The following is a 27,096-nucleotide window of genomic DNA, read 5'->3' as shown; positions in this document are numbered from 1 at the left end:
ATATCCTAGTAAAGATGTAGTTGCCATTTGTACATTTAGTGAGAAAATTTTCCGTCAAAATAGAGATATGAGTAAGAAAAATTATTTTCATACTATTTCTCAAGAATGTCTCAAAAGATGCCTTAATGAAAATCTTTTTTCAAGAATAAGTGATCATTTTAAAAATCAATTATTTTTAGACTGTCACTATTCACTTTTAATTAAATCCATCTGCGGAAAATATATAAAAGTTAGGATGCACTATGCAACAAAAAAAATGTCTGAGGTGGATGACAAGGTACGCAACTTTTATAACAAGTTAATTTTATTTAAAGGTCAATAATTTTGAAGGTCAAGGATTCAACACCATCCTTAACTCTTAATTATAAGATTTTTTTTATGTTTGTATTAGTCATCACTACATAGTATAAAACAAAGTCGCTTTCTCTGTCCCTATGTCCCTTTGTACGCTTAAATCTTTGAAACTACGCAACGGATTTTGATGCGGTTTTTTTTAATAGATAGAGTAATTCAAGAGGAAGGTTTATATGTATAATAACACCCATTAAATAGTGGAGAAGTACTGTTATTTTTGAGGTTTCTAATGTGATGTCGTAAAAATTTACATTTTTTCCGCTTACATTGCAAACGCTGGCTGAACCCTACGAGTTTTATCAAAATAATGTACTAAGTATTATACACATTGAAAAGGTCTACAGAAAAGTCCGCGATGGTATATGTCTATCTCTTATGGACAATAACTTTTTTTGTCATTTACTTTTTACGACAAATAATGGCTAATTTTCGAAGCGATTTTAACCAATACAGCATTAATACTTAACCAATTAAATACCTTGAATACATTGTTCATTTGATATAGATATACAAGGTGAAAGGTAAGACATTTGAAAAATTTAGACAGGAGCTTCTACTCATGAAACTGAACAACTTTTGTTCTACAACTTTGCTGAATTCGTAAAAAAAAATTGGACTTTGTAAGGAAACTTCGCTAATCAGCTGACAGATTTCCATACAAAGTCCAAATTTTTTTCTATATAATATAAATAGATATTATAATTATATATAATAATTATATAATAAGATATAATATAAACTACCTTATGTCCGATTTATTCCAGATATTGATGCATGCCAAAAAGGAGGACTAGGCCTACTGGGGATACCTCTTTAAAAAAAACGCACCTAAGGTTCTTACCTCACAGGTGGTGTGGAAAAAGAACCAATACAATACAACAGTGAATATATATATATATACTAGCGGTCCGCCCCGGCTTCGCCCGTGGTACATATTTCGCAATAAAAGGTTGTGCCAAATTTCATCAAAATCGGCCCAGTAGTTTATGCGTGAAAACCATACATACATACATACATACATACATACAAACCTTTCCTCTTTATAATATTAGTATAGATTTAAAAATTGCGGGACGTAGCGTTTGCCGCGGTACCGGCCAGCCGCCCGGCTATATATTTTATACCCGTGCGAAGCCGGAGCGGGCCGCTATGTTTTTATATACAACGTTCATAATTTTTCTGTAGTGTATTTAGTATCAGCATTGCACCCGTGCGAAGCCGGGGCGGGTCGCTAGTTAAGTTAATAAATAACAAAATCTTTTCAAATCTGTCTTTTTCTTCATAAACCTATCTTACAAAAAAATACCCAAACATTTATAGATATTTTGCCAGTTTTTCGGATAAAAAGTTTTTGTAATAGTTGGCAACATTGACGTAAGGATTCGCCATCTCGTTCGGGTATACGCCGATGTGATCTCTAGTACATTCTCCCTCTACGTCCTAGCGGAGGTATTATGTATTTATATAGTCTATGGTAACGAGTTCGACTGACATTTTCTTCGCTTTTCGCTCGCTGTGTTGATAATTCATTTTAATTGCATTGCATTTGCTTTGTATTGTATCAATATTGTATGTGGAAATTTACAATATAAAGGTACGGTACTGAGAAATTACCAAAGAAGGGACATTAAAAAGGACCGCCCACACATTCAGTAACAGTATTCTTGTAATTCTTGTTGCAATAAAAATCGATTCATAAATATGCCGTATTATGTTATTGTCAGCGGTCTTCCGAAAACAGTAAGTATTGTTTTAACAAAACAGCTACAACTAGCAAAAATTAACGCCTGTTTAAAGTTTAACTTCCAAAATGTAATTAGAAATCTTAAATTATAAATATGTTCATGCTTATCTCGTTATGTTCATTGAAATAAAGGTAAAGAAGCAGAAAATGGTGCATTTCCTGGGGCAGTTCGTTTTCAAACGGCCACCAGTAAAATTCTGGATAGAATCGCTCAGTACAGCTCCGGATTCGTCCAATCAGATGTTGATTCGCTTTGAATCACGCGACGCTGCAGAGAAGGCTGTAGCGACCCTTCAGGATTATCCTTTCCAACATACAGACCAACAGATATACTTACTAAAGTGCTTCATGAAAGATGATCAAGCCATACCTCAGGAAAACAATGATTATGAGGAGAATCAGCAATGGCCGGTGGAACACCAGAGGGCATATTCTCCGGTGAGATCCCGAAGTCCTCATATTAATGAGGAACTCTCCAAAATTGAGGTAAGATTTTTGGTTATGCATTTAAGTATAATCTTTATTTTTTATGGAATATCAAAATTTGTATATTGTGAATATGAAATAATATTGATAAATAATAAACTCTTTTTAATATGAATATGTGAATATTTTATTAAATTTTAAAAATCTCAGACATCATATTATGTTGTTCACTCAATTAATAATTGCAAGATAGATTTACTCATATATTATATATTTACAATATTCACTTTTTTGTAATAAATTAATATAGTAAAAAAAAAAAATTCAAAATAGTTGAGTGTAGTGAAATTATAGATTTAGTAGTTTTTTTGGTTAATTAGTTATAGATTTTAAGCATGTACTTTTATATATATAATATTATTTTTGCACGCCTCATAAGCGAAGCATTGAGGTGGGTACTACTGTCACTTCGCGCAAAACATCTGATTTTTCAAACTTAAAATGTCTTTATGTATCATACATTGCACTTGTAAGATAATACATACACACACATATTAAGAAAAAACTCTATTTTTAACATTCATGATATTTTTGATGTCATTTTTATTATTTAAACTAGTTAAAAAACAGATTAATAAAGTTCTGTCTTGGACGTCCGTGTCTGTATGTGCGGAGGATTTTCTTGTTAACACGATAGCGACCGAAATACTTTACTAATCGAGTCTTTTTTTTTCTCTTACGCTTGAGTATGCTCAGGAATAGAACCCTTTCATTTTTCAGGGTCTGATTCGATGTGGTTTAATTGTTATTAAATAAACAAAAATAATAATTAATAAATAATTATTAAAAAAAAAATTATGAGGCGTGTACTTTTGGATTTTCCAAATTATTTATGCATATGAATGTATGTTCATTCCCATGTACAGAATTTTATCCTTTGCAATAGTTGGGTAAATAGTAGATTCACCATGCTTCTATAAAGTGTAGTTGGCTATTTCTCTGTTAGTTACCAGAAATATTGATTCTTCCAAATAATTGATTAAAAATTGTAGTCATTTACATGCTTTTTAGACAACTTATTTCATGCTAACATTTTGAATGATAACTCAAAATATTAATGATTGATGATGATTATTCAAAATTATATGCGTCTAGATGTAAGTACTATGTTTTATGAATTAAAATATTATATGTAGTAGTTGTTTTTAAATTGTATGTTTAGTTGGAGATAGAACTGACAAACAGAAAACGAATGCTTGTTGAGGCGGAACAGAAACTTATTATGGAACAAAAACGTTTGGAAATGCTGCAAGTAAGTGACAGTCTTGAAAAATAGAGAATTATAGGATACTAGCTGTGCTCCGCGGTTTCACCCGCATTGCTCCGCTCCTGTTGGTCCGAGTGTGATGATATATCGCCTATAGCCTTCCTCGATAAATGGGCTATCTAACACCTAAAAAATTTTTCAAATCGGACCAGTAGTTCCTGAGATTAGCGCGTTCAAACAAACAACATCTTCAGCTTTATAATATTATAGTATAGATTATGATTTTTTTTATATTTGACTAGCAATGCAATTAATTTACTTAAAATTTAAAACTTTGATTTTATGATTTAAATTTTTTGTTTCTAACTATTGTTAATTTATTTGTTGTTATTTTTTAAACACTGGTTGTACATTCTTTTAGACTACTACTTGTTGCAACACAGTTAACATTATTTTAAAATGTTTCATACAACAATTTGTATAGGTAGTTACTAACAAACGTTTTCGCTAGAATACTCCAATCTGAAATGGTCCTATTTGGCTTTGATTTGTCATTTCTATATCTATTTTTGATGAAATCAGACGTTTACCATAATATGCACGGGAATTATTGCATAAATAAATCTATTCCCGTTTACGGTAAGACTAAAGAAAGTCTGATTTTCATCATTGCAAAGTGTGATATCGCTTTTACAGTTTCCTAACTTAATCGTTATGGAATAAATGTATTTCACAGAATGCCGGGCCAAGCACGGACATTTCAGAGGAGAGCGAGGTCCCGGTCAAAAAACCTAAAAAACAAAAGACTCAAAAAAAAGAGCGTAAGCGACCCCAAGATCAAAACAACAAAGCTGGCGAAAATCGAGGCTGTAAATTATACTGGCCTTGCCGAATAATCGGGAAAGAGATGAATAACATCATTAGAATTCATATAGATCAAGAGACACGACCACTATTTAATGCCATGTTGCGCATGAACATAAAACAACGCATATTGCATGTTTTAAACGGCATGGTAATATTTAACACGAAAAGAATTGTAGCTATGTACAGAGAAGTTTATCCTATGTTCTCAGACGAAAGGTTCGTTTTAACTCTTAAAGCTATGATAAGGAATGGCCAGATTCCCATAGAGCTTCAGCAAGAATCTAAACAACTTGGCCAGCAAGAAACAGGTATTTAAGTGAAGCCGTAGAATCAATTGTCTTTAAAAAAGGTTTTGATTCTGCTGTACACTTGTTACTATTTACTTTTACTGTAGTTCCAAACAGTGTTCAAATATTTATATCACCTTGATTTTAATTTGTTCTAACATTCACAGGCGGATTTGTAAGAAACGGGTAGCTAATGCTCATGCCCAGTAATTTTATTTATTTGCAAAGTCAATACGCCGATAAAGTGGTCAAAAATATACATATTTCTCAAACTACAACATGATATAAATATTATCATATCCTAGGATATGTCTTGTGCGTATTGAATATACGGCTTTATACTTTTCTAATAACGACCAAGCACATTTGCCTTGGAAAACGCCATTTTTTTACTTGTAACCATAGACAAGTAAATGCCGTTTGTAAAATGTGTTTTTCGTCGTTGGACGCACAAAAAATGTCGTTAATGTCGTGATGTAGCTTGAGAAACTTATATGTATATAAAAGATGTGTCATAATAAATGATATGGGTTTCCAGAGCAAAAATATCTATCCAGATTGTATATTACATAATGTGATGGAATTATTATCATTTACGAATATTACTTGCCAAGAGTTATACATACAGAACACATTTACAATTTTTTTTTAAGTTTTTTTTTTTTTCATTAAAGATATATAATGTCTATTATAATGAAACATTTATATTATAGACATATAGGAAATAAAAATAATTGTCAATACTTTTATAATATCAGTGCGATACACAACTTAAAACAAGTTCTATATACAATTCTCAGAAGTACCTTCAAATAAAAGTGAAAAATTCTCATTGACATACCATAAACAACTAGATTCAAAATCATACTCAATATGTTAATTTCATTTAATTTTATATAACATTGAAAAGCTTACTCAAAAGGAGTACCTACCACATAAACATACAGATGCTAATATAGGCGTGGTTATAACGATTTCTTCAACGTTATTGATTCATTCACTGCGCATGTGTGAGAAATCATTAGCTTCGACTAGTTCGGATAAGTGTGCGTTCACCTTAAAATTGCGAGTCTAGTTGCTTATATTACGTCAATGCAAATACATAATATCTTTTTAATATTTTTATTCCAGACTCTACTAATTCTGACATGACTAGCTCCCAAGTCAGCAGCAGTAACGTCGACCCTCTAGACCTGCCTATTCACGAGCTGAGCCATGATTTAGACGATTGGACAGAAGACTGCGATGTTAAATGTAATTATATAGGGTCAACCGGGGCAAATGCAACTAAAAAATAACAAGTTTCAAGTTTGATCGGTTGCAGTTATCTCCTTTTATATTTGGTCATTTATTTGACCCATTTATTGTTTTTTGTATTTATTCAAGATTATTTTAAACCAATCAAGCAATAAAGTAGTCTTATAAATAACTGGTAGTGAGAATATTTCCTAAAATTGGTAGAAAAAGTTACATTAACCCCTAGTCGGGGGTAAATGCAACTAACTGCCATAGCTCTTCTTCTATTTCATATAAAACAACGAATTTAGAATATATTTATGAGATTTCATGTTATTCATAGGATTTTGAACTGTATTACCGCGTAGCAAGGACTAGTTTTCAGAAAAAAACTTATTTTTCTGATTGTGGGGCAAATGCAACTATTTGTTAGAGAATTAGTGTGGGGAATGCAAAAAACGTATTCATCGATATTTTTTTATTATTCTGCGTGTGATTTGTATCGTACTATTGTGTATTAGATACGTAGTATATTATTATTAGTCTGTGGTATTAGGAAACTATTGCTACAATAACGTAGCGATCGTAGATGGCGCCGCATTATTTAGAGGAAAAACTCATGTACTTTGATTTACCACTTTAAATCGCAACAAAAAAAAATTACAGTGCCCCTACCTACTAAGTCAATTTTAGTTTTTGGTCAGAACAAATAATATTCTTTGTGTTAAATATTGTTAAAAACGTAAACCAAACAAAATACGTTTATTAGTTAATCAACCGTTTACTAAAAATTACTTGAACAATCACAGAACTATCCTACCTATCGTTTTTAGTTATATTCTTTAACCACGCTTTTTTATCTAATTTGAATTTTACTTATGAACCCGTCTCTGGGTATAATATCGAAGAAATAATCGATGGTTCTTCTTTAATTAATCATAAAGAAAGTATATTTGACTACCAAGAAGGATACATAATAAAAATATCGACACTGTCACATCACTAGTGTTTTTAGTTTCATACAAAAATATAAGGGGCTATTGTAACTAACCTCACAGTTGCAATAACCCCACAGTGAAATTTTCATGAGGCAATTGTAACTGCATCAATAACACAAAATAGAGTCAACTAACGCACTAAAAATATAAATGAAATAAGCTTAACGGCTTGTGATAATCGTGTCCAATCAAAAACACCTGCAAAAAATCACTCCTAAACAATTTTTTTGTCTGTAAAACTCGACACCTGTTTTTACGCACACCAACTTCAAAATAGCGGTTTGACACAATGGCCTATCAATCAAATAGTTTTCATCGTAGTGGCACCATCTATTACTTGTAAGATTTATTAGTCGTTGAGTTATTGAATCATAGGTGGCGATATATTACAACAACTCTAATAAATTAGTTATGATAACTAGTTGCCATAGCCCCATAGTTGCATTTGCCCCGGTTGACCCTACTTTTTTTTATTTTTGAAGTGAATCTTTAGGCGCGTCGAGAGTAAAATTTGAAGGTGAAACATGGCAATACCGTCACATCATGTCGACGATTTTGGTAGCTTTGAATCTTGCAAAAGAAGTTTCACTTCTGACACGTGAGCTCGGTACACATGCTTAATTATCGGTATATTTTGTCATAGAGTAAAAAATTAATAGCAACTATTAGCTTTTAATTCTTAGCTGCTCAAATGATTAATTTATTTCAATTTCTTTTCAGAAATAAGAATATGCAGAGGGAAGCGCACTAAAATAGTTTTTATTATTATATTTAAGACCTTTATTAAGAAGGCAATATTTTAGCATATCTTACAATTAAGTTCAACTTAAATATCTTAATATATAATGTAACGTATTTATAATAAATAGTTACACAACTGAACAATTGTTTTTAAAAATCTTCCAAATCCTCCTCAGTTATATCAGTATTTTGAATTACTTCTTGTAAAGTTTCTTGAGTTATTGTTTCGTTTTTATTTTCATCGTCTACATCATCAAGAATCACATAGCTGTCATCACCTACTATCAGATCATGGAATGTTTCTTTGTCTTGAGTATTCTCTGGGTCTTCATTAGTATCATTTTTAGTAGTTTCTTCAGCCAAATCTTTAGGTTGTGACTGATTATTATCGTTGATCGTATTAGATTGTTCATTGATATCCTTATTTTGAATCTCACTGTTATTTTCATTGATATTATGAACGAATTCTTTGCATATTTCGTTAATATCCTTTTCAATTTCCATAGCTTCGTCATTCTCTCCCTCCGCGCCGTCTGTATCATCTATTTGAATTATATCATGTTTCTCTTCTATAATCATTACGCTCTTATCGTGGTCAGAAACTTCATTATTTTCGTTACTATTGTCACATTGAGCATCATTCTCATCACCATCATCGTCATCATCATCATCATCATCATCATCGTCCCCGTTGTTAACTTGATTCTGATTTTTCCCATATTTCGCTTTCAATTTACCCTTTAGCGGTGGTCCGCAAAGTTGGAACGGTTTGATGATTAAGTGTTTTTCATCTGTAATAAAAATTACGTATTTAATAATTTATACTAGAAGACTAGTAGCGGTCCGCCCCGGCTTCGCCCGTGGTACCTAACTATCCTATCTCTCAAGTTGGATCGAACTGCACATGGTGTGAGAATTTTATTATAATCGGTTAAGTGGTTTAGCAGTCCATTGAGGACAAACATTGTGACACGAGATTTATATATATTAAGATAAGATTAAGATTTTACAAGCAACATGAACAAATTCACCGCTTACGATAACGAAATAAGAAAATTCTATGACTAATCTATTGTTCAATCAAGAGAAAATATTATATGTTTGGTCCGATTCAACAAAAAACAATTCAATCTATTTGAAAATATGCTTTTACCACCAAAAAGTGTATCGAGTATCTGTGTTTGAAGTTGCAGCAGTACTATAGTACTGCTGCAACTCTATTATAATAGAATAGATAGATTGGTGACTAACCAACAGACATACCTTTTTTTTCACGATAGAAATTTTTAAAGTAATATTACTTATAAAACGACTTACCAACAACAGCCTCTTTAAGACTGCACAGTCTATCGTATCCATTGAAACACTTGCAACCAGCTATAAACATATTCGCTCTCTTGGAGTTTTTCAAGCTGACAACGCCATATTCCATGAGGAACTTTTCCAAAATCTCTCGGTTCGGTTTCTTCGGTCTGAACTGTATGCGTACTTTTAGGAAGCTCGGCGAGTTGGACATTCTCTCAGCAACTTGTACTGATACGATCTATAAGAAATAAACATTTCAATCAATCAAAAATTCTTTATTTTCGTCACAGAGATAAATACAAATAGACAATCTGTCAATAAAAGAACACAACAGGCGGTCTTATTCATAGTATATATTTTCACAGTCACACAATATGTCAACAATTGTATACATTAAATGAAATCGTACACAAAATCTCGTTAATTGAGGCGTAAAATAAAATTACAAATTCGTAAAAAAAAGGCTTTGACTTTTGCATATAAAATTTATAACACACTTGACGATAAATTAGCATGTAAGCAACACATAGAAAAAATGCGTTCACTTTATAAAAATACCACGTTTTTACTTAATTCAACGCATTATTAATCATAGAACGTTTAATATATTAATTGGTAAGCAAATCTCACTATAGAAAATACATCTCATGACCATTATTTCTTAAAGCAGTATTATTTCCAGTATCCTATATAGCACTGTCACTTTTCCACACTAGATATAATACTGCTTTAAGACACCCATAGGTTCCACCAGTTTTGCGTGCACTTACCTTTTCAATACTTTTCCTTACATTAGCCCATCTGTGTTTACTCTCTACACAATTTTCTTTGTCAACTTCTTCACAGGCTGCAGTTACCTAAAAAAAAATGTTTTATTTTAAACACTAATATATTTTACAAACTGTTTATTTACTTATAAACGAAATATCTATAGTGGAAAGATATTTTAAAATGCAATCCGTTAACTCATTTTTCGAAATTCATTTTCGACTTTATTTGGTTTATTACGTGACTTTAGACCCGATTATTTACCCTCATCTAGTAAAAATATTATGTAATAAATATAGATACTCACTACTTTACATAACTCGGCTATTTCTGTTTTCAGTGCTTTGCGGTCAACTTCGTTTAAGTTTTGTCCTATTTTATCTTCCTCGAAGAACTGTTCAGCTGCTTTTAACCTTATTTCTGTAAAATAGTATTTATTCTCAATTTAACAATAAGCATGAATCCAATTTAGATTATTATTTTAGCACCATAAACTAAAAATGATTTACGATAAGGAATAATTTTTTATAAGGAACACTTTTTCACAAGTAACAAAGAATATTTGATAAAAATCTTCAATCGAAATCGAAATCTCGCAATCAAGCAGTGGTTTTGTTGATTTTGTTTTAGTTAACAAAAAACTTAACGCACACAGAGCGCGTGTACGAGTCTTACACCTGTATTGTATCCATATTATAAAAATTTGACAGATATTTGTATACAATTTCTTAGTGTGTTATTAGAAAGCTCAACAATAACAATGCAAATGATGGATCCAAAAGTATCAATTTGTACTCACCATTGTACTTTTTCTTATCTGTAAGAAGAAAAATAAATGTTATTTTTTTACACTGTGTAATTATAGTCCTTTTCAGATATGATGATTCCTGTGACACTTCATCGTGTTCCGAATTACGTATTTTATGTTTAAAACGCCAAAATAATTTTAGTGCATAATATTTTTATTTTATGGCGGCATTATTACCAAAAATATAAAAATGAAACATCTTAAGCTTATAAATAAAAAACAGTATTGTTTAGTTTAATATAATGAAAAATAAAATAAAATAACACAAAAATATAATACCTACGCAATTCGTGTACATGAAATGGATCGTTGAAAAATCATAGAGTTGGAAAATCATATAATCGGCACCCATCTTGTGATCGTTTGTCAATCGAGTCAATCGTCTGTACAAGTGCGTCAGCCTTGTATACAAGTTGCATTTTTATGTTGATACTTTACGTGGTATTCTGTTATTGTTAATAATTGTTATTGTTGACTTTTTGTTGCTGTTGTTTGCTAAGTTTCCTTAGTTAATTGTTGGCGAAATGCCGAAAAAAGTAATTTTGGTACTTTATTCAAATCGATTTCATTTCCATATAAAATATTATCGATTATCGGAAACAATTGATATGATTTCAGTAAAGACATCTCTACACGTGTCAAAAATCGATGTGTCACAGAAATCATCTTATGTGGAAAGGACTATAGGTACTTAATTAGTATAATAGATATCTATTTTTAATTATTAAAAAAATGAATCTATTCATTACTACATATTATACTATAAACTTTATACTTTATAGAAAAAAATTGTCGATCTGTAAAAATAATCCACTTTTTGAAAAATTGTTTATAATTTATACAATATAAATAATTAAATAATAACGAACCTAATCCACCGGGATATGAAGGTAGTTTGCCAGGAGCAGATGGTTTTAACTGATTAACGTACGGCGTTGCGCTCTTCGTAGCAGCTTGTTCCCTGGGTCCTATGAAAAAATACAAAACTTGAATATATATTTGTTAAAAAGTAGCATATATAATATTATATACTTAAAAATTTTATGTCTTAGAGTTTGATCGCGATTTCGAACGACTGACAATATTTATTTATTGGTTTACTAACGTTTGTTTAAAATTGAAATACCAAAATGAAAGTACAATTTTTTACACTTACTAATAGGTAAACACAGCGTGTAAATACTTTTACACATCTTCTTATATATAAAAATGAATCGCAAAATGTGTTGGTAAGCGCATAACTCGAGAACGGCTGAACCGATTTCGATAATTCTTTTTTTATTATATTCCTTGAAGTACGAGGATGGTTTTTATGTAGAGAAAACTTAAATATGTACCACGGGCGAAGCCGCTAGTTACATATAAAGAATGATGAAGTAAATTCAGCAAATTACCCCTTTGAATCTTACTCATAATAAAGGAACCGACTCGAAGGACTTTTCTCGGAGAATCTTATACCGTGACGTAGGAGATAAATAGTACTGTTAATTTGTACAATTGTTTGTATTTAGCATGTGAGGTTCTTTTATATTCAAAACCAAATCCAAATACATTAAGCGTATAGAAACTGAAGTCGTCCGTTTCTTGGAAACAGAAACTGTTGCGATAAAAAAGTGAAGGAATTAGCATCGGTTACTTTAACTCAAATATCACCATATTTAAAGACATCCTTTATACTTTTGTTGTTAATTATATTTAACTACTTCTATAAAGCGTCTCAAAATTTATCGGTGTTTGAATATTCGGCATTTTTTCGTTCCATTTATCAAGTTGATTATTCAATGGGACCATAATGTTTGCACTTGTGTTTGCGCGTAAACTAGTGCACTATAATATAACTCTTGAGTTGGCTAGTCTTAGTTGAAATTGGCCGGAAAGATCGATTATGATCTGGAGGGCTATTATTATGCCTGATAGGAAGGCATCTAGCAATCTTATAATATAAAATACAATAATATTGCCATGGTGTGAAGCAAATCAAAGGAAATATGATGTAAAGAATTCCGGAGCTTCAATAAAAATCTTACAAAATTAGAAAAAAGTATGCATTTGGAGTTCTAATTAAATAGAACTGGGCAGTATGATATACAAAATGTCAAAGATTTAGTCTACTACCATCAAAAGAAAACAGTTTTTCATACGTTGATGCGTAAAAAATAATATCTTTGACGCATTTTTTTTCTACATATTTGATAATTTCTTAAAACTCTATTTGTACACCCCTGGCTGCCAAAGCACTGCTTTGTAATCTGCACGATTGCTGTATTTACCAGCTGCGTGAAGCTAGCACAGCGATGTAAACATACAGTTTAAGAAAAAATCAAATCGCCTGTTACGTCCTTTTCTTGTTTTATTATTTTTTGGGAACGTAATATATTTCAGCGTATTCAACAGTAAATTCCATTGAGCACATCGAGATAGTATGTACTACGTACTAGAGAGGCGATCGCTACTACACTCTCTTTAACACGAGCTAGAGGCAAGAATCACAAGTCTCTTTAGTCTGTGCCGGACTGTGCCCCCCGCTTGCCGCGTCAACACGTGATATTGCTCTGTTCAAAATGCCTTCATGTGTGCTAAGATATTGTTTTAACAGTTCCTATAATACAAACAAAGCCCGAGGAGTGACTTTTCACCAGTAAGTTTCCTTATTATGAGTAAGTCATGCATTTTACTAATATTGTTATCATTTTGCGAAAAATCACCACGCGTTCTGCGTTTCGCGCCATTTTTCATAGACTAACAGCACAGACGTGACATTATCGATGAGTCTGTTAAAAAAATGTAACTGGATTTTTTAACTATGAATATACAATATATACTAGGAAAGATTACCGTGGTGTAGTACCTAAATATTTATACTTTTACCCGACTACGCAAAGTAAAACGGTAGGTTATATTAAGTAATATTTATTTATTTACCTATTTTTATTTATTAAAAAAAGGTTCATCAACAGTTGTTCCAATAGGATTTATAAATTATTATGCACAACAATTACAAATAAACACAACATTCACAGAAACTAATACAGTAAAAGTTCCTTAATCGCGCTTCCTTTATTCGCGTTTTCACTATTCGCGGATTAAAAAAATGCGACCCAATTTCTATATTCGCGACTAAAAATTTTTTTTATTCGCGGATTTAATAAGTACATACATAATAATAAAATTATTCCAATAGGTATCTTACCCAATATCCTTGTCAAATGGACTAATAAGAAAGTAAAATAGATCTTATTACAAGTTTGCCTAAAGTACATAATATTATGTTCTTAAATGATATCGCCGAGGCCTTTGACACAAGCCGCCTTTGTCGCAAGCCGCCTCTGCCGCGATTGATGTTTTTGAGAATGTAAATAAACAGAATGGAAGCAACCTTATAACTCAATAAATAAAGTATATTTTTAAATGTAGTTCCGTTTATAGTAAAAGCCGCTTTGCGTATTTATTGTTTCGTCTTTCACATTCGTTACAAAAATTGTGATCGAGTAAGGGGGCGTCCATAAATTACGTGAGGTGTTTTTTTTTAATTTTCTGCAACTCCCTCCCCCCCTGGTGAGATGTCGTGAGATTTTATTCAACCCCCTCCCCCATCCCCGAATCTCACGTGAGATTTTTCAAAATGTGAGTTTCTTATACGTAAACGCCATCAACATTGAATCATCGTATCCATTTAATTAGGGCTATTATAAACCAATACTCCAAAATTCGATTACATCATGAAGCAAAATCTGATAAAACTATTGATTACTACACAAAACGACAAAAGTTTACTAAATTGATATTATTTAAAGGAAATTAAAATACATAGTTTAATATAAAATCCTCTTTTTATTAATTCCCTAGTATCAGTACCACCAGATAGTACCGAGTAAACAGATTGCACAATGTGTCGCATCTGCACGCATTGCTTATTCTTTGAACTTGAAGCCACGCCCCGCTCGTTCCACACGTACCCCACCACATCGGCCGCGCGCAATGTTTTTGTTTGGAATAACCCCTCTAGTAGTACATATATCTCGATGATTGAGCATAAGACAATGTAACACCAGATACGGAACATACAGTGAAGTTATTGACATGATCATTATTTGACATACACATTACACAGCTCAAATAATGTTGAAGCTTGATACTTATAACACAGAAATAAAAAATCACTTATAACACAAGGAAATGCAGTGGTGGAGTACCTCGCACTTCTATAAGTCAGTGGTTCGAGACCTCGCTAGCGTGCAGGAAATAAATTGATTTTTCAATTTATCTGCACACGTGATAACATTACCACTGTTCGAACGGTGAAGGAAAACATCGTGAAACCAAAGAATCAAAAGTTCGACGACTTGTGACATCTGCCAACCTGCACTTGGCCAGCGTGGTGGATTATTAGTCCATTGAAATGTTACATTTTTTAGGCCTAACCTTGCGTTTTTTAGAGGACGCAATTTTATTTTTTTGATATGTAGGGGGGGTCAGTGTGAAGCTAAAACCAAGTTTGTGGGGTCGCCACCCTTGTCCCACGGCCGCCATCTTGAAAATAGCGGTTGAAATGGTTTTTACGATATATCTCTTAAACTATTTATGTGATAAAAAAAATTGTTAACATTATTGGTTGCAAATTAAATTCTCTACAACTTTAGTCCAGTAACTTTTTGTCGTAGAACAATAAATAAAAAAATTAGAAGAGAAAATGTTCAGAAATTAGAGCTATTTATACTTTTCAATAAAACTTTTTTTTATCACTCTACGAAGAAATAACATCGGACCATTTTTGTAGATTGTTTTTCGAGGAACAACTTTCATATATATAACATTTTTTCATTACGTCAATAGGTAAGGTTTTACAGCGCTCGGAAGTGAGTGCTATTTTTCAGTACGAACTATACATAATATATTGGCTATTGGCTCTTTTCCCAGACTCCAGAACAATGGAAGCACACTGCAAAACATTTCAGCCCTGCTTTTCGACGTAAAAAAAAAACACGCTTCCAGACTTCCTCCTGGGTGGTGGGGAAAAGAGTCAATAATTAACTATTAGTGCAATATTAATAATTATTAAAAATAATATAATAAAAAAAACAATTACTGATGACAAATTATTATTAGTACACATAATATTGTATGTAACTGTATAGTTAAGACTACTGAAAAATAGTAATCACTTCCGAGCGCTGTAAAACCTTACCTATTGACGTAATGAAAAAATGTTGTATATAAAAGTTGTTCCTCGAAAAACAATCTACAAAAATGGTCTGATATCATTTCTTCGTAAAATGATAAAAAAAAGTTTTATTGAAAAATATTTCGTTTCAGCCGTGGGACGTCCACTGCTGGACAAAGGCCTCCCTCAAGGATTTCCAGTACGACCGGTCACCGGCGGCCTGCATCCAGCGGCTCCCTGCCACTCGGACCAGGTCGTCTGTCCATCTTGTGGGAGGTCGTCCCACGCTTCGTCGTCCTGTTCGTGGCCTCCATTCCAGAACCTTTTTGCCCCAGCGGCCATCGGTTCTACGGGCTATGTGCCCTGCCCATTGCCACTTCAACGTGCTAATCCGGCGAGCTATGTCGGTGACTCCGGTTCTCCTACGGATTTCCTCATTTCTGATTCGATCTCGTAGGGAAACACCGAGCATAGCCCTTTCCATAGCACGTTGAAAAATATAAATAGCTCTAATTTCTGAACATTTTCGCTTATAACTTTTTTATTTATAGTTCTATGACAAAAAGTTACTGGACCAAAGTTGTAGAGAATTTAATTTGCAACAAATAATGGTAACAATTTTTTTTTATCAGATTAATAGTTTAAGAGATATATCGTAAAAACCATTTCAACCGCTATTTTCAAGATTGCGGCCGTGGGACAAGGGTGGCGACCCCACAAACTTGGTGATAGCTTCACACTGACCCCACCTACACATCAAAAAAATAAAATTGCGTCCTCTAAAAAATGCAACCCCAAATGTAACTTTTCAATGGACTATATGCCCTGTACCCTCAAAGGCCCGTGTCCCAACAGTGGGAACGTATATTGGCTGATGATGGTTATAAGGAAATAAAACTTGCGATCAAAACAATTTAATCGGACAATCACTAACTCTAAATAAGAGTTATATATAGTTATTTTATTTAAATTGTATTACCTGATAATTATTTTATTGAATTAAAATAATAATACAGATACAGAAAGCTTCCGATTTTATCGCATTCAAACTGTTTATAAATTTTTTGATTTTAAAAATTACTCAAGAAAAACATACAGCAACATTCCGTCATGGTTTTCTTTAAGACATAGATTAATTTACTACTATGGAAAAAAACAAAAAAAATGTCAAGTCATATTTGACAAGAGGACAACATATAGAAAAGGATATGTCCTTTTCTATAGATGTTGTACATGATTGTGTTCACATAGACATAATATGTTTTCATAGATGTGATAATCAATCAAAGCTTTTTTATGAATACAATTCTGTTTGTATTCATTAAGTCTTTAATTTGAATGGAACTTTCTTATTATAATAGGTACCCTATAAAGCTATTGCCTAATAACCTTCTTCATTACTTCTTTATTTAATTGAATTTCAATAAAGAAATGTTTATAAACAATGTACAAAAAATGCATGTTCCATGTCATATAAAATAATATATATGACATAAACACAACATACAACCAGAAAACAAAATCTGCCTATTTTAATGTTGTCCATAGGAATGTAGCTCATAAATACCTGATACTTTATTTTGGGTAGTCATCCCGGCTGGCGGCATTTTCTTTTGAAACGTAGGCTGCGATTGTGGTGTCGATTTAATTTGAGACGATTCTACTGGAGTTGTTCCATTTGCACCCGACGTCGCGTCAACTCGACTATCACCCTCCAGTATTTGTTGGTTTTGCGATGTACCTTCACTTGCTATTATTTTCGCATTTTCGGCGACCTTATCCCGCACTTCAATATAAAACTTATAGTCATCCTGCGTGTTATACATTTTTCTATAATCTTTCACAATTTGCGGCATCGCGTATGCGAATCTCTGGTCGTATATAACGAATATCCGTGAAATGATACACTTTTTGAGTTCCGCTACTATAGCTGGATGACGTACTCCGCCTGCGGATTTTATCACCTCCTTAGCCAAGTCAGCTGCGACTTGGTGAACCCATGTATTAAATCTGTTCATTTTCTGGGTATTGTCCAATTCCTCAAACTTCAATTTTTTCTTTGTACTCTTATCGTTGCCGCTCACAGTTGGAGCTGGGGGTGCGACGAACTGCTTCGGTGGTACAGCGAAAGTAGTGGACTTTTTTGGTTTGGATTGTTGTGGCGCTTCCAACTTTCGCTTCATATTACCACCCTGATTTTGATCATTACGAGTAGATGAGTCTCGGTGTGAGTCACGATCGGAGGTATGCGTGTTGGTTTTGGTTATTAATTTATTAACAAATTGGTTAAAATTTGTAGTCAGTTTAGATCTAGTTCTTGCAGATGGTCCAGCATCTTTTTTAGAAAAACGCGATTGCGTTTTCTCGCGATACACAGATTTGCTATCGTATCCTGTATAATCTTTTTGGCGTACTTTGTCATCAATTCGTGATCGTAAGTCGGGTTCCGTATCAGCAAAATTCCTGCGATCAATAGAGTATGGCCCCGATTTTGAATAATCAGAACGTCCTTTGTCTTTTGCTTCGTCATAGTCCGAGCGCTCACGGCTCCTATTCTGATCAAATTTCGTCTCACGTTCGTAGTTAAATTTCTTATCATCACGACGATCGTTACGTCCATAGCTGACATCGCGATCGCGACCACTTTTCCTATCGCGGTCATTTGGGTAACTTTGCTTGTTATTGTCACCAAATGACCGTTGGAAGCTATGTTGTGGTTTTGGTATGTCATCATTTCTTCGTAACGTTTCTGCGGGCCGTTGAGGGTATTGAGTATTTGGAACAGAAATTCGAATATTCTTTGGCTGATAAGCCGCCACATCTTGTTGAAATTGTTGTTGAGCTTGTTGATAATATGGAACATTACTTTGAAACAAAGAAGGTTGCATTGGTTGAGCTGCCTGGGGTGTGGATTGTACCACTGTATTCTGTGAACATTTTATAAAAGAACTTATATTGCTTTCTTATGTTTTCAAGTATAACATGGAAAACTGAAAATATTAAAAGAACAAAAATATTATTTGGCATATATAAGTAGTTTGAATTCAAACTACTGTGTTCGACCAATATTCCTCAACTAGTTTAAGGAATTATTCAGCCAGCTCATCTATAATATCAATGTACAGACAAACCAAACTATTTCACCGGCTTCCCAGTGAAACTTACGTTACTGACCTAAAAAACAATCAAGATAGCTATGAAAAGTTAACTTGACTGTCTTTATTTGGATTGTACTCAGAATAATGCCAGGGAACACATTTAAGCTTATATAACTATGTCGTGGCCATATCGTAGATTTGCTCATTTCATGATATGATCGATCATTTCACGAAATGGTCGCATTTCATGAAATGGCCAACATAGTTTGATCAGATCGTTAAATCGTCAACGTTTCACGATTTGGCCATCCACATTTGGCCAGATCGTATAAAATATAAAGAGTCCATAAAATATTAAAAAAATCAGAATATTCTAAAAACTTGTTTAATGTCATTTAAGTTAGTGCCGCGGCAGCGGCCGGCGAATGCCAGAAGCGAAATCGTTTTTGCAATAAAAAACAGTTTAGGTTAGGTTAGACTTTGATAAACAACGCACGAGCCGAGCGAGCAAAGCGAGTCGTTTTTGCAATAAAAAACAGGTTAGGTTAGGTTAGACTTTGATAAACAACGCACGAGCCGAGCGAGCAAAGCGAGCGTGCCGCGGCAGCGGCCGGCGAGTGCCAGAAGCGGATCGCTTTTTAAAAAACAAACAATTATAATACTATAGTAGGATATATAAATATATGTATATCCTAAAAGAAAAAATGCGTCTTAAATTATTTTATTTAAGACGTATTTTTTCTTCAATACATATAAGATATCCACATTTTCCATATTACTCGAACAGTCGTAAATTCTTTGCTATGACTTTCTTCATATTGTTATTAAACGAATTATGAAGTTTTTAACTGCGAATAATTAAATTTTCGCCAGCGGCCGCCATCTTATCACATAAACACAGAGCTTGCAGCGCCTCTACCAATGATTAATGTCTATTTTACGATATGATCAATAATTTTGATCATTTCATGAAAAAACCGCGCGTTTAGTTGGCCATATCGTGGAACGATTTCTTATCATTGATCTGCTCAAGCCACATCATGATGTGGCCAAACTAAATTGGCCATTTCACGAAATGCGACCATTTCGTGAAATGGCCAATCATATCATGAAATGAGCAAATTTACGATATGGCCACGACACATACACTAAAAATATTGGCCATTTGCAGCCACCAATATAAAAAAGTGAAGGGACACGGGTGTCCCCTAGTGAGGCATGAATGAATGCATCTGGCATTATGCATACATTTCTTCATCTCTACCTGGAATTGAACCCAGGACCTCTCGGTTCTGGGCTCATGCATTAACCACTATAACAAGAGGGCGCCACTGATGCAATAATGCTTTATTGGCACGTCTAGACATAAAAAAATAAATTATTCACGATAAACATTTGTTGAGCAACAGTTGATCAACATATCGCACCCTTATAATTACAATGACGTAAGTGCAAATACCATCAAATCGAGAAAAATGCATTTGAAACTTTTAATTTACATTTTACTCAATAACTCTTTTGTATACACAATATTTATAAAAAGTTAACATAATACTGGTACTTGGTTATTATTACTTTGATATTAGTTAAATATAATGCCTAAGTATTTTGTAGTTTTATTTTTAAATTATTTTCAAAATACAGGGCATCTACAGTTAAGTCATTGTACCACTGAAATATATGTAAAAGAATAAAAAATGTGACGAACAATGACGTAATGGTACAACATTTATCAAATTAAAAATAATTAGTTATCATTATTTCAATAATATGCCCAAAAAAGGAAAAGATATAATTAAAAGTTAGCTTGTAACTTGAAACTGGCAAATAGAAATTATTAACTTTTGAGTTATAAAGGAAAAATGGTAAATAGGTGCTACTTTTTTGAAGAAAGCAAATAAAACACAGGTTAAATTAATCAACGTTTATTAATACTATTAAGCATAATCAGTCTTCTAAAAATAATCAGTATTCATAATCAGTATTAAAAAATGTTATTTTGTCCTTTGAAAAATCACTTAACAATGAACTTATGACATTGTCTCATAAGAATTAAATAAAAATAGTAGAATACTAAACTATAGGTTCCTGTAATATTCTGCATAGTAATGAGGTACTATATTCTTTTCAATTAATTGTAATATATCTTGTTTCTTGCGTTCAGATATTGGTATTTTAGAATTATATGCCGGCTTAAGGTATATCTCATCAATCGATCTAGTTGGTCTGCTAGTGCGTAAATTTCTTTGTACTGTAATATTAGCTTGCAACATGTTTTCAGTTTTATAAGATAATTTATATTCAAAGGTATTCTTATTCTTTGTAAATTGGACCACTTTTAATTCGCTCAATTTAATTTGATCGCCATGAACATTTTTAGATAAATTTATGTTTAACTCCTCTGCTAATACTTTCAGGTCAAAAAAGCTGTCGTAATTCAATTCAAACACTTTAAACGGGTTCCCAGATTTTTTAGCTTTTCTTATGACATTAACATATTGATCTGGAACATAAATTGGACTTGATTTCCTCTCCTTTTTAATGCACTTTTCAATCAAAGAATGGGCGGTATCACCCTCGTTTTGCGTGTGACCGCGAATCAGAAATTTATGGGTTATAGATTTTATGTTTAATTTCGACACAGCAAAAAAATACATCGTAAGAATATACCTGAAAAGAAAGGAGTAATTTAGGAATGAGTACTTTTAAAATAATACTAAATAAGTAAGGCAGTTTCGGAGTCACTTACTTGTTTTTCTGCTGGCCACAGCAATTGTCAGAATAAAAAATAACGTCACAATTAGGATGCTTTGTAGCCAATTCTTCTAAATACTTATAAACGCAGGATCCGATTTCAATGGCACCCCTATGACCCATACCCTCATGCCAAAAATAACAAGTGGTATGTCCATTTTTTCCATCGGTCACCTAAAAAAAAATCGGTAATTAAAAGAGTCGAATCACTTAAAAATAAATTACTAAATATTAATTTATGCATAACAATAGAAATTTACCGTAAAGTTATAACAATTTAGTCGAGTTTTGTAAAAGAATGCGGAAGAATCTCCGACAGGACATGGCAATACCGCTTGCAAATCATAGGTGGCAACAAATAAATTTCCATTATTCATATCTCTTTGTTTTTCAAGACGGCTTAAACTTTTTTCTTCCAGGTGTGATTTATATTCGACCTCAAGTTGCGGTTTCACTTCCGTGGGTGCGTTTTTATAACCAACGCAAACGTCACACTGATCTTTCTTCGGTATAAAGAACCCAATATTAAACTGTGTATTGAATATGTATAGATATGCAGCGTATGGTGCAGTTGGTAAATTATTTTCCCTTCTTAAGACCTCATAGTTTCTGTGCATTTCTGATACCGATAAGCCGCCATCAACATATTCCCTGCTAGTGTTAGCTCTCAAATAATGGCTTTCAATTTTAGGTATCGATTGTATATGATCTATTATAGATTGTCTTACTTCTTCCGGCAGATTGGAATGATTCTTATGGTGTCCTCTTTTATCTTGTGGAGCAGCACCCAGGTCTTCATTTTTGGCGTGAATCACAGTGCGAAGTGTTCTTTCAGCAATGCCTAATGTATTTAACAGAAATTTTTTACATACTCTTTTTTCTATCCCATTTATAAGTAAATAATATGCTGTATTTGGGTTTCTAGGCTTTGCAGGTTGATTATTCTGGACATCAACCTTGATACGTCTGTATGCTACTTTAAGTGGTTTAATGCAGGAACTGAGATACGCTCTTTGCCGCTGTAAGTTACCTAATTCCCAATAACTGTTAAAAATAGCTTGTCTTTCTTCTTCAGAAAATTTATTGGCACAAACAAGTCTGCACTTAAATGAACATGGGGGCCCCATAGCTTTCCCGCTCATGTACTTGCCTGTTCTAGAAAGGTACTCTTTTCCGCTATTTTTAAGATGCTTTGCGCGTATTCTTTTCCAATTATTTGGATTTTTGGTACGCTTTTTTGCCTTTTTTGGTTCTGGTGACTTAGAAATCGTTGAGTCGTGAGTTGCAATAGATGCTTCAGGAGCAGACACATTGGTTTCATGTTCATCTTCCGAACTAGAAGAAGAAGAGGAAGAACTACTCGAACTACTGTCTTCGCTACTGCTATTGTCTCTGTTATTCGATGGCCTAAATTCATCTGAACTGGTTCCAGAAAAGTCACCTATCTCAGAACCAGATGAAATTAATGAATCCGTAACTTCTTGCATGTTAGAACCTGATTTTTTTGATACTGTTTGATTAACAGAGTCATTCTCCTCAGTACGACAATGGTCCTTAGCCAATCTTACTAATTTAGCCCCCCGTGACTCCATTATGTGTCAACCTAAAAAAAATAATTAATAATGTAATCTAGAAGAACAATGACCTAATTGTAATAAGCGTCATTGTTCATATAAAAGGTAGATTTTTTTTTTTTTAATGACATAAGTTACATTTGAGTCAATGTTCCTCTTATAAAAGTAAAAAAAAATGGCTTAATTACCTTAGCGTCGATGTAGCACTGTGAAGCAACAAGCTCGTCCCGCTCCTCGCGAGTAACTAACCAATCAGTCGTTGTTGTTTTTAAGTCTCGCTCAATTTGACGTTGACGCTACTTCCATCTAGCGGCATTTATGGTAATTACAAAAGAGTCAATGTTCCTTACGATAGCAAAACACTTTTTATAGTGTTTGTTATACTTAAGTCATTTTAACGAAATTTTGCACTTGCGTCGTTGTAATTCTAAGGGTGCGATATTTCATGGCGTATAAGTATGTTGCTGGAAACCTTGTCTGAATATTATCGGCCCACAATTGAGACCTTGGCAATGTTGTTAACAACTCCGCAACATATTATGTTTCTAGCAACTCTGTAACATGTTGATTTAACAATGCTGAACAAATAATTACTATGAATACAAGGTTTTATTGATGGATTTATATCCTCGGGTGAACTATACCCAGACCTATATAATTTTCCTAAAAGCACTAGGCCCTTGTTCCACAACACCAAGACACAGTTTAATTTACATTATTGTGTTTATAGACAATAATGTATCAATTTGTACAGCAATCAGGCTAAATATTAACTTGTTGACTGCACAAATTGGTAGAAAATGTTGACCATCAAGCATACCTTTTGTAGACACCATGTAGATAAAGATAGTGTAAAATGAAACACCCTGTTAGGAACATTTATATGTGTATGTGGGTGCATCTTGTTGTTTTAAATCTAACTTATGTGATATCTAAGCAACACTATGTCGTCCGATGTAGACACATAACAAATGATATAAGTATCTTCAAGTGTAGAGTGACCAGGTACCATCTAGGGTACATACCATCTTAAACCACATCTCAGCTTAACATAAGCAAAATTGTGGTCAAGCACTTCCCTATTCACAAAACACTTGATAAAATAATGTGTTGAAAACACTATTGTAATATTCATCTAAAGTTTGGGCACATTGCAATTGAATGTGTGTGTATTATTTGTTTTTATAGTCATTTATATAGAAACATACCGTCCAGCATATTTTCTCCTTGAGAACAATTGTTTATGATTAATATTCAAAAATCAAATAAAAATGCAACTTACCGGTTCTTGTTGCGAATAATATTGCATAATATTTACATCAAACAGTTGTTGATATGGATTCATAAACTGATTTGCCATGTTATACTGCTGATTAGGCATATTATATTGACTGTTGACATCATATGATTGATTATTTACAGGATTACTAGAGATTTTCTGCGCATCAGGTAAATAACTTGCAAGTGATCGGTATGGTTGTTCGGAAGCCTAAAATGATGTTTATTAATATATTAATGTTGGTTAGGTTTGATTAAACTTAAAAATGAATTCACAACAAAGAAAAGTAAGATCCCATTTTAAAAAAAATTGTATTTTTTCAGTGTGATAATCAACAAAATTGCATTATACAATAATTTTAACTCTTGAGAGTTTTTTTATATTACATTGTATTTTATTTGAAAAGTTAGAACATAAAAGTGAGCCTACCTTCTTTTGTCGAACATTTTCGACAAAGAGCTGATGTCCTTTGATGTACATTCCATTTATTTTCCTGACAAAAATAGCGGCATCGCTTTCTTCCGCCAATCCTACAGTAACTCGCTTAGTACCGGGCTTGTCATCCACAAGGTTATCTAGAATTACTTCATCCAATCCACTATTCCTTTTAAATAGATCCTTCACCTCGTTATATGAAATCTGGGATGAATAAAAACCAATACATATTACCAAATACCAAAAGTGTTATACTGAATCAAAAAATGATGTACAAGTTACTTACAGTTCCAGGCAAATTGTAAACTATTAAAAGCATTGTAATATATTGAATGAAAATAACGTTTCAACACGTAAGAAATAGCACTACTGTATTAAATTATTAATTGCTAATTCTTGATAATTAAAAAATCATATTCGATTTAAAAATTAAATGTCAATTGCCAAATGCCAAGCATGAAGCATAGAGTAGCATGAAGCTTGCTAATTGCAATCTCAAATCTTGATTCTTGCATGAACTTATGAAGCCTCGGTTTCCAAGCCCGGTTTCCAATTACAGCACTAGTGACTAGAGCGCATTATGCGGCATAATGCGAGCGTTTTCACATTATCCGATCCGATATCGGATATCGGAAGCCGATAGCCGATATCCGATATCGGAGGAAAGTAAAATGTATGAAATATGTGCCTGTCTTTCACATTGTCCGGTCCGATATCGGATATCGGAGCCGACACCGATATTCCCAGTGGCTATCGGACGATAATGTTCAGTGTTGCCAACTTAATTTTCGAAAAGGCAGTATACCAACAGCAAAAAATCACTAGTTTGTGTATTTTCAGTCTTATAGGGCGCTCAATCTTTAAAAAAATTCCTTGCTTTTAACCTAAAACCCTTTCTATTAAAAGAAACCTTTTTTTATTAAGAAAACACACATTTAAGTATTTATAGACATTTAAAATACGATTTATACGGCAGGTATTTTTATTTGCCGTATTAAAATATACGACAATTGACTGAACTGAAGTAAACAAAAATATATTGCGTTCTTAAATTCAAATATCTATCTTCGAAAAAATTAGTGTCTATCATCTTTATTTTATCTCATTCTGCCTCGCTCCTCCTCCTACTCGGATGTTGGTTGTGCTGTTTATTGTATTGTTGTCATTGAGTGCTTTGTTTTTAACCGACTTCAAAAAAAGGAGGAGATTTCACACCGATTTTATTTTTATTTTGAATTTACAACAAAGAATACAAAGTTTGAAAACTCTTAATTCTAAAATAATTGTTTATGACAATAAAATAATTTATGTATTTTTTATTTTATTTTATTTTCTTTATTGGAAAACATACAGAGACAAAGACAGAGATATATAAAACAAAAAATCTTATTAACTAAAGATACATGAAAATGCCTCCTTATAGTGTTTTCACTGGGAACATATGTTATTATTTTTGCCAACACTCAGCAGTAAGAGCGACAAGAAAAAATAATCGATAAGTAATATTTATCATGCGTACATAAAAACGGAGGTAAACAAGTATTTGCAAAATCTTTACACATTAACATTCTTACATGTTCAATAGCAATTTTTTTACATTCATTTTGTAAGACGAAGAGGAACAAGAAAACATATCAAGATCATTCATATAGGTATTATAAAAACTGGACATTCTGTATCTTTAACTTACAGGAAATTACAACAATCATATTACAAATATATTTGAACGAGTGACAATATTATTTTAGGATATTACAGTGTAATAAGAAAAAGAAAAGAAAATGTGAACAAAGATTGTATCACTTAATAAATTTATCATAGGTACTAAATGAACTTTTATAAATGTATGTAGTGAAAAAATGACTAAATGACCTAGGTACGTCTTGCTAAAATATGTATTACCATAGACAAATATAAATTATATTCGTCCATGGTATTACTAAAACTATTAAGAGCCAGCGCGCACGAGCAACTTTGTCTCCGCAACTATTTTG

General features: G+C 32.8%; 3 protein-coding genes across 5 annotated transcripts; 1 reads left to right on the top strand and 2 right to left on the bottom strand.

The window, feature by feature from the left end:
- Nucleotides 1-1,826: 1,826 nt before the first annotated feature.
- LOC149476601 (uncharacterized) lies at nucleotides 1,827-8,064 on the top strand. Of its 2 annotated transcripts, XM_089711630.1 has the most exons (6): nucleotides 1,827-2,094; nucleotides 2,231-2,584; nucleotides 3,747-3,836; nucleotides 4,528-4,966; nucleotides 6,077-6,199; nucleotides 7,900-8,064. In XM_089711630.1, coding segments are annotated over exons 1-6 (1,047 nt in total). In that variant the 5' UTR covers nucleotides 1,827-2,055; the 3' UTR covers nucleotides 7,902-8,064. The 2 variants fall into 2 exon arrangements, with proteins under 2 accessions (XP_089567756.1, XP_089567757.1); XM_089711631.1 differs by lacking the exon at nucleotides 3,747-3,836.
- Nucleotides 8,055-25,594, bottom strand: LOC149476599 (uncharacterized). Its single transcript, XM_089711627.1, has 10 exons — nucleotides 25,389-25,594; nucleotides 25,097-25,306; nucleotides 24,671-24,877; nucleotides 17,530-18,889; nucleotides 11,671-11,769; nucleotides 10,793-10,810; nucleotides 10,301-10,413; nucleotides 9,996-10,082; nucleotides 9,238-9,463; nucleotides 8,055-8,711 (listed from the first exon to the last, which is right to left on the bottom strand). Exons 1-10 carry the CDS (start codon nucleotides 25,419-25,421, stop codon nucleotides 8,071-8,073), a joined length of 2,994 nt encoding a protein of 997 aa, XP_089567753.1. The 5' UTR covers nucleotides 25,422-25,594; the 3' UTR covers nucleotides 8,055-8,070.
- Nucleotides 20,978-23,814, bottom strand: LOC149476600 (uncharacterized). Of its 2 annotated transcripts, XM_089711629.1 has the most exons (4): nucleotides 23,577-23,814; nucleotides 22,075-23,417; nucleotides 21,810-21,988; nucleotides 20,978-21,730 (listed from the first exon to the last, which is right to left on the bottom strand). In XM_089711629.1, the coding sequence occupies exons 2-4, from the start codon at nucleotides 23,404-23,406 to the stop codon at nucleotides 21,139-21,141; spliced, it is 2,103 nt and encodes a 700-aa protein (XP_089567755.1). In that variant the 5' UTR covers nucleotides 23,407-23,417; nucleotides 23,577-23,814; the 3' UTR covers nucleotides 20,978-21,138. The 2 variants fall into 2 exon arrangements, with proteins under 2 accessions (XP_089567755.1, XP_089567754.1); XM_089711628.1 differs by having other exon boundaries at nucleotides 22,075-23,814.
- Nucleotides 25,595-27,096: the final 1,502 nt, after the last annotated feature.

The sequence above is a fragment of the Colias philodice genome, chromosome 27 (assembly GCF_061535455.1).
Source record: "Colias philodice isolate Cphi_HAF_F1 chromosome 27, ilColPhil1 Martin Lab GWU primary, whole genome shotgun sequence".
NCBI lineage: Eukaryota > Metazoa > Arthropoda > Insecta > Lepidoptera > Pieridae > Colias > Colias philodice.
This window is presented reverse-complemented; position numbering and strand designations above follow the sequence as displayed.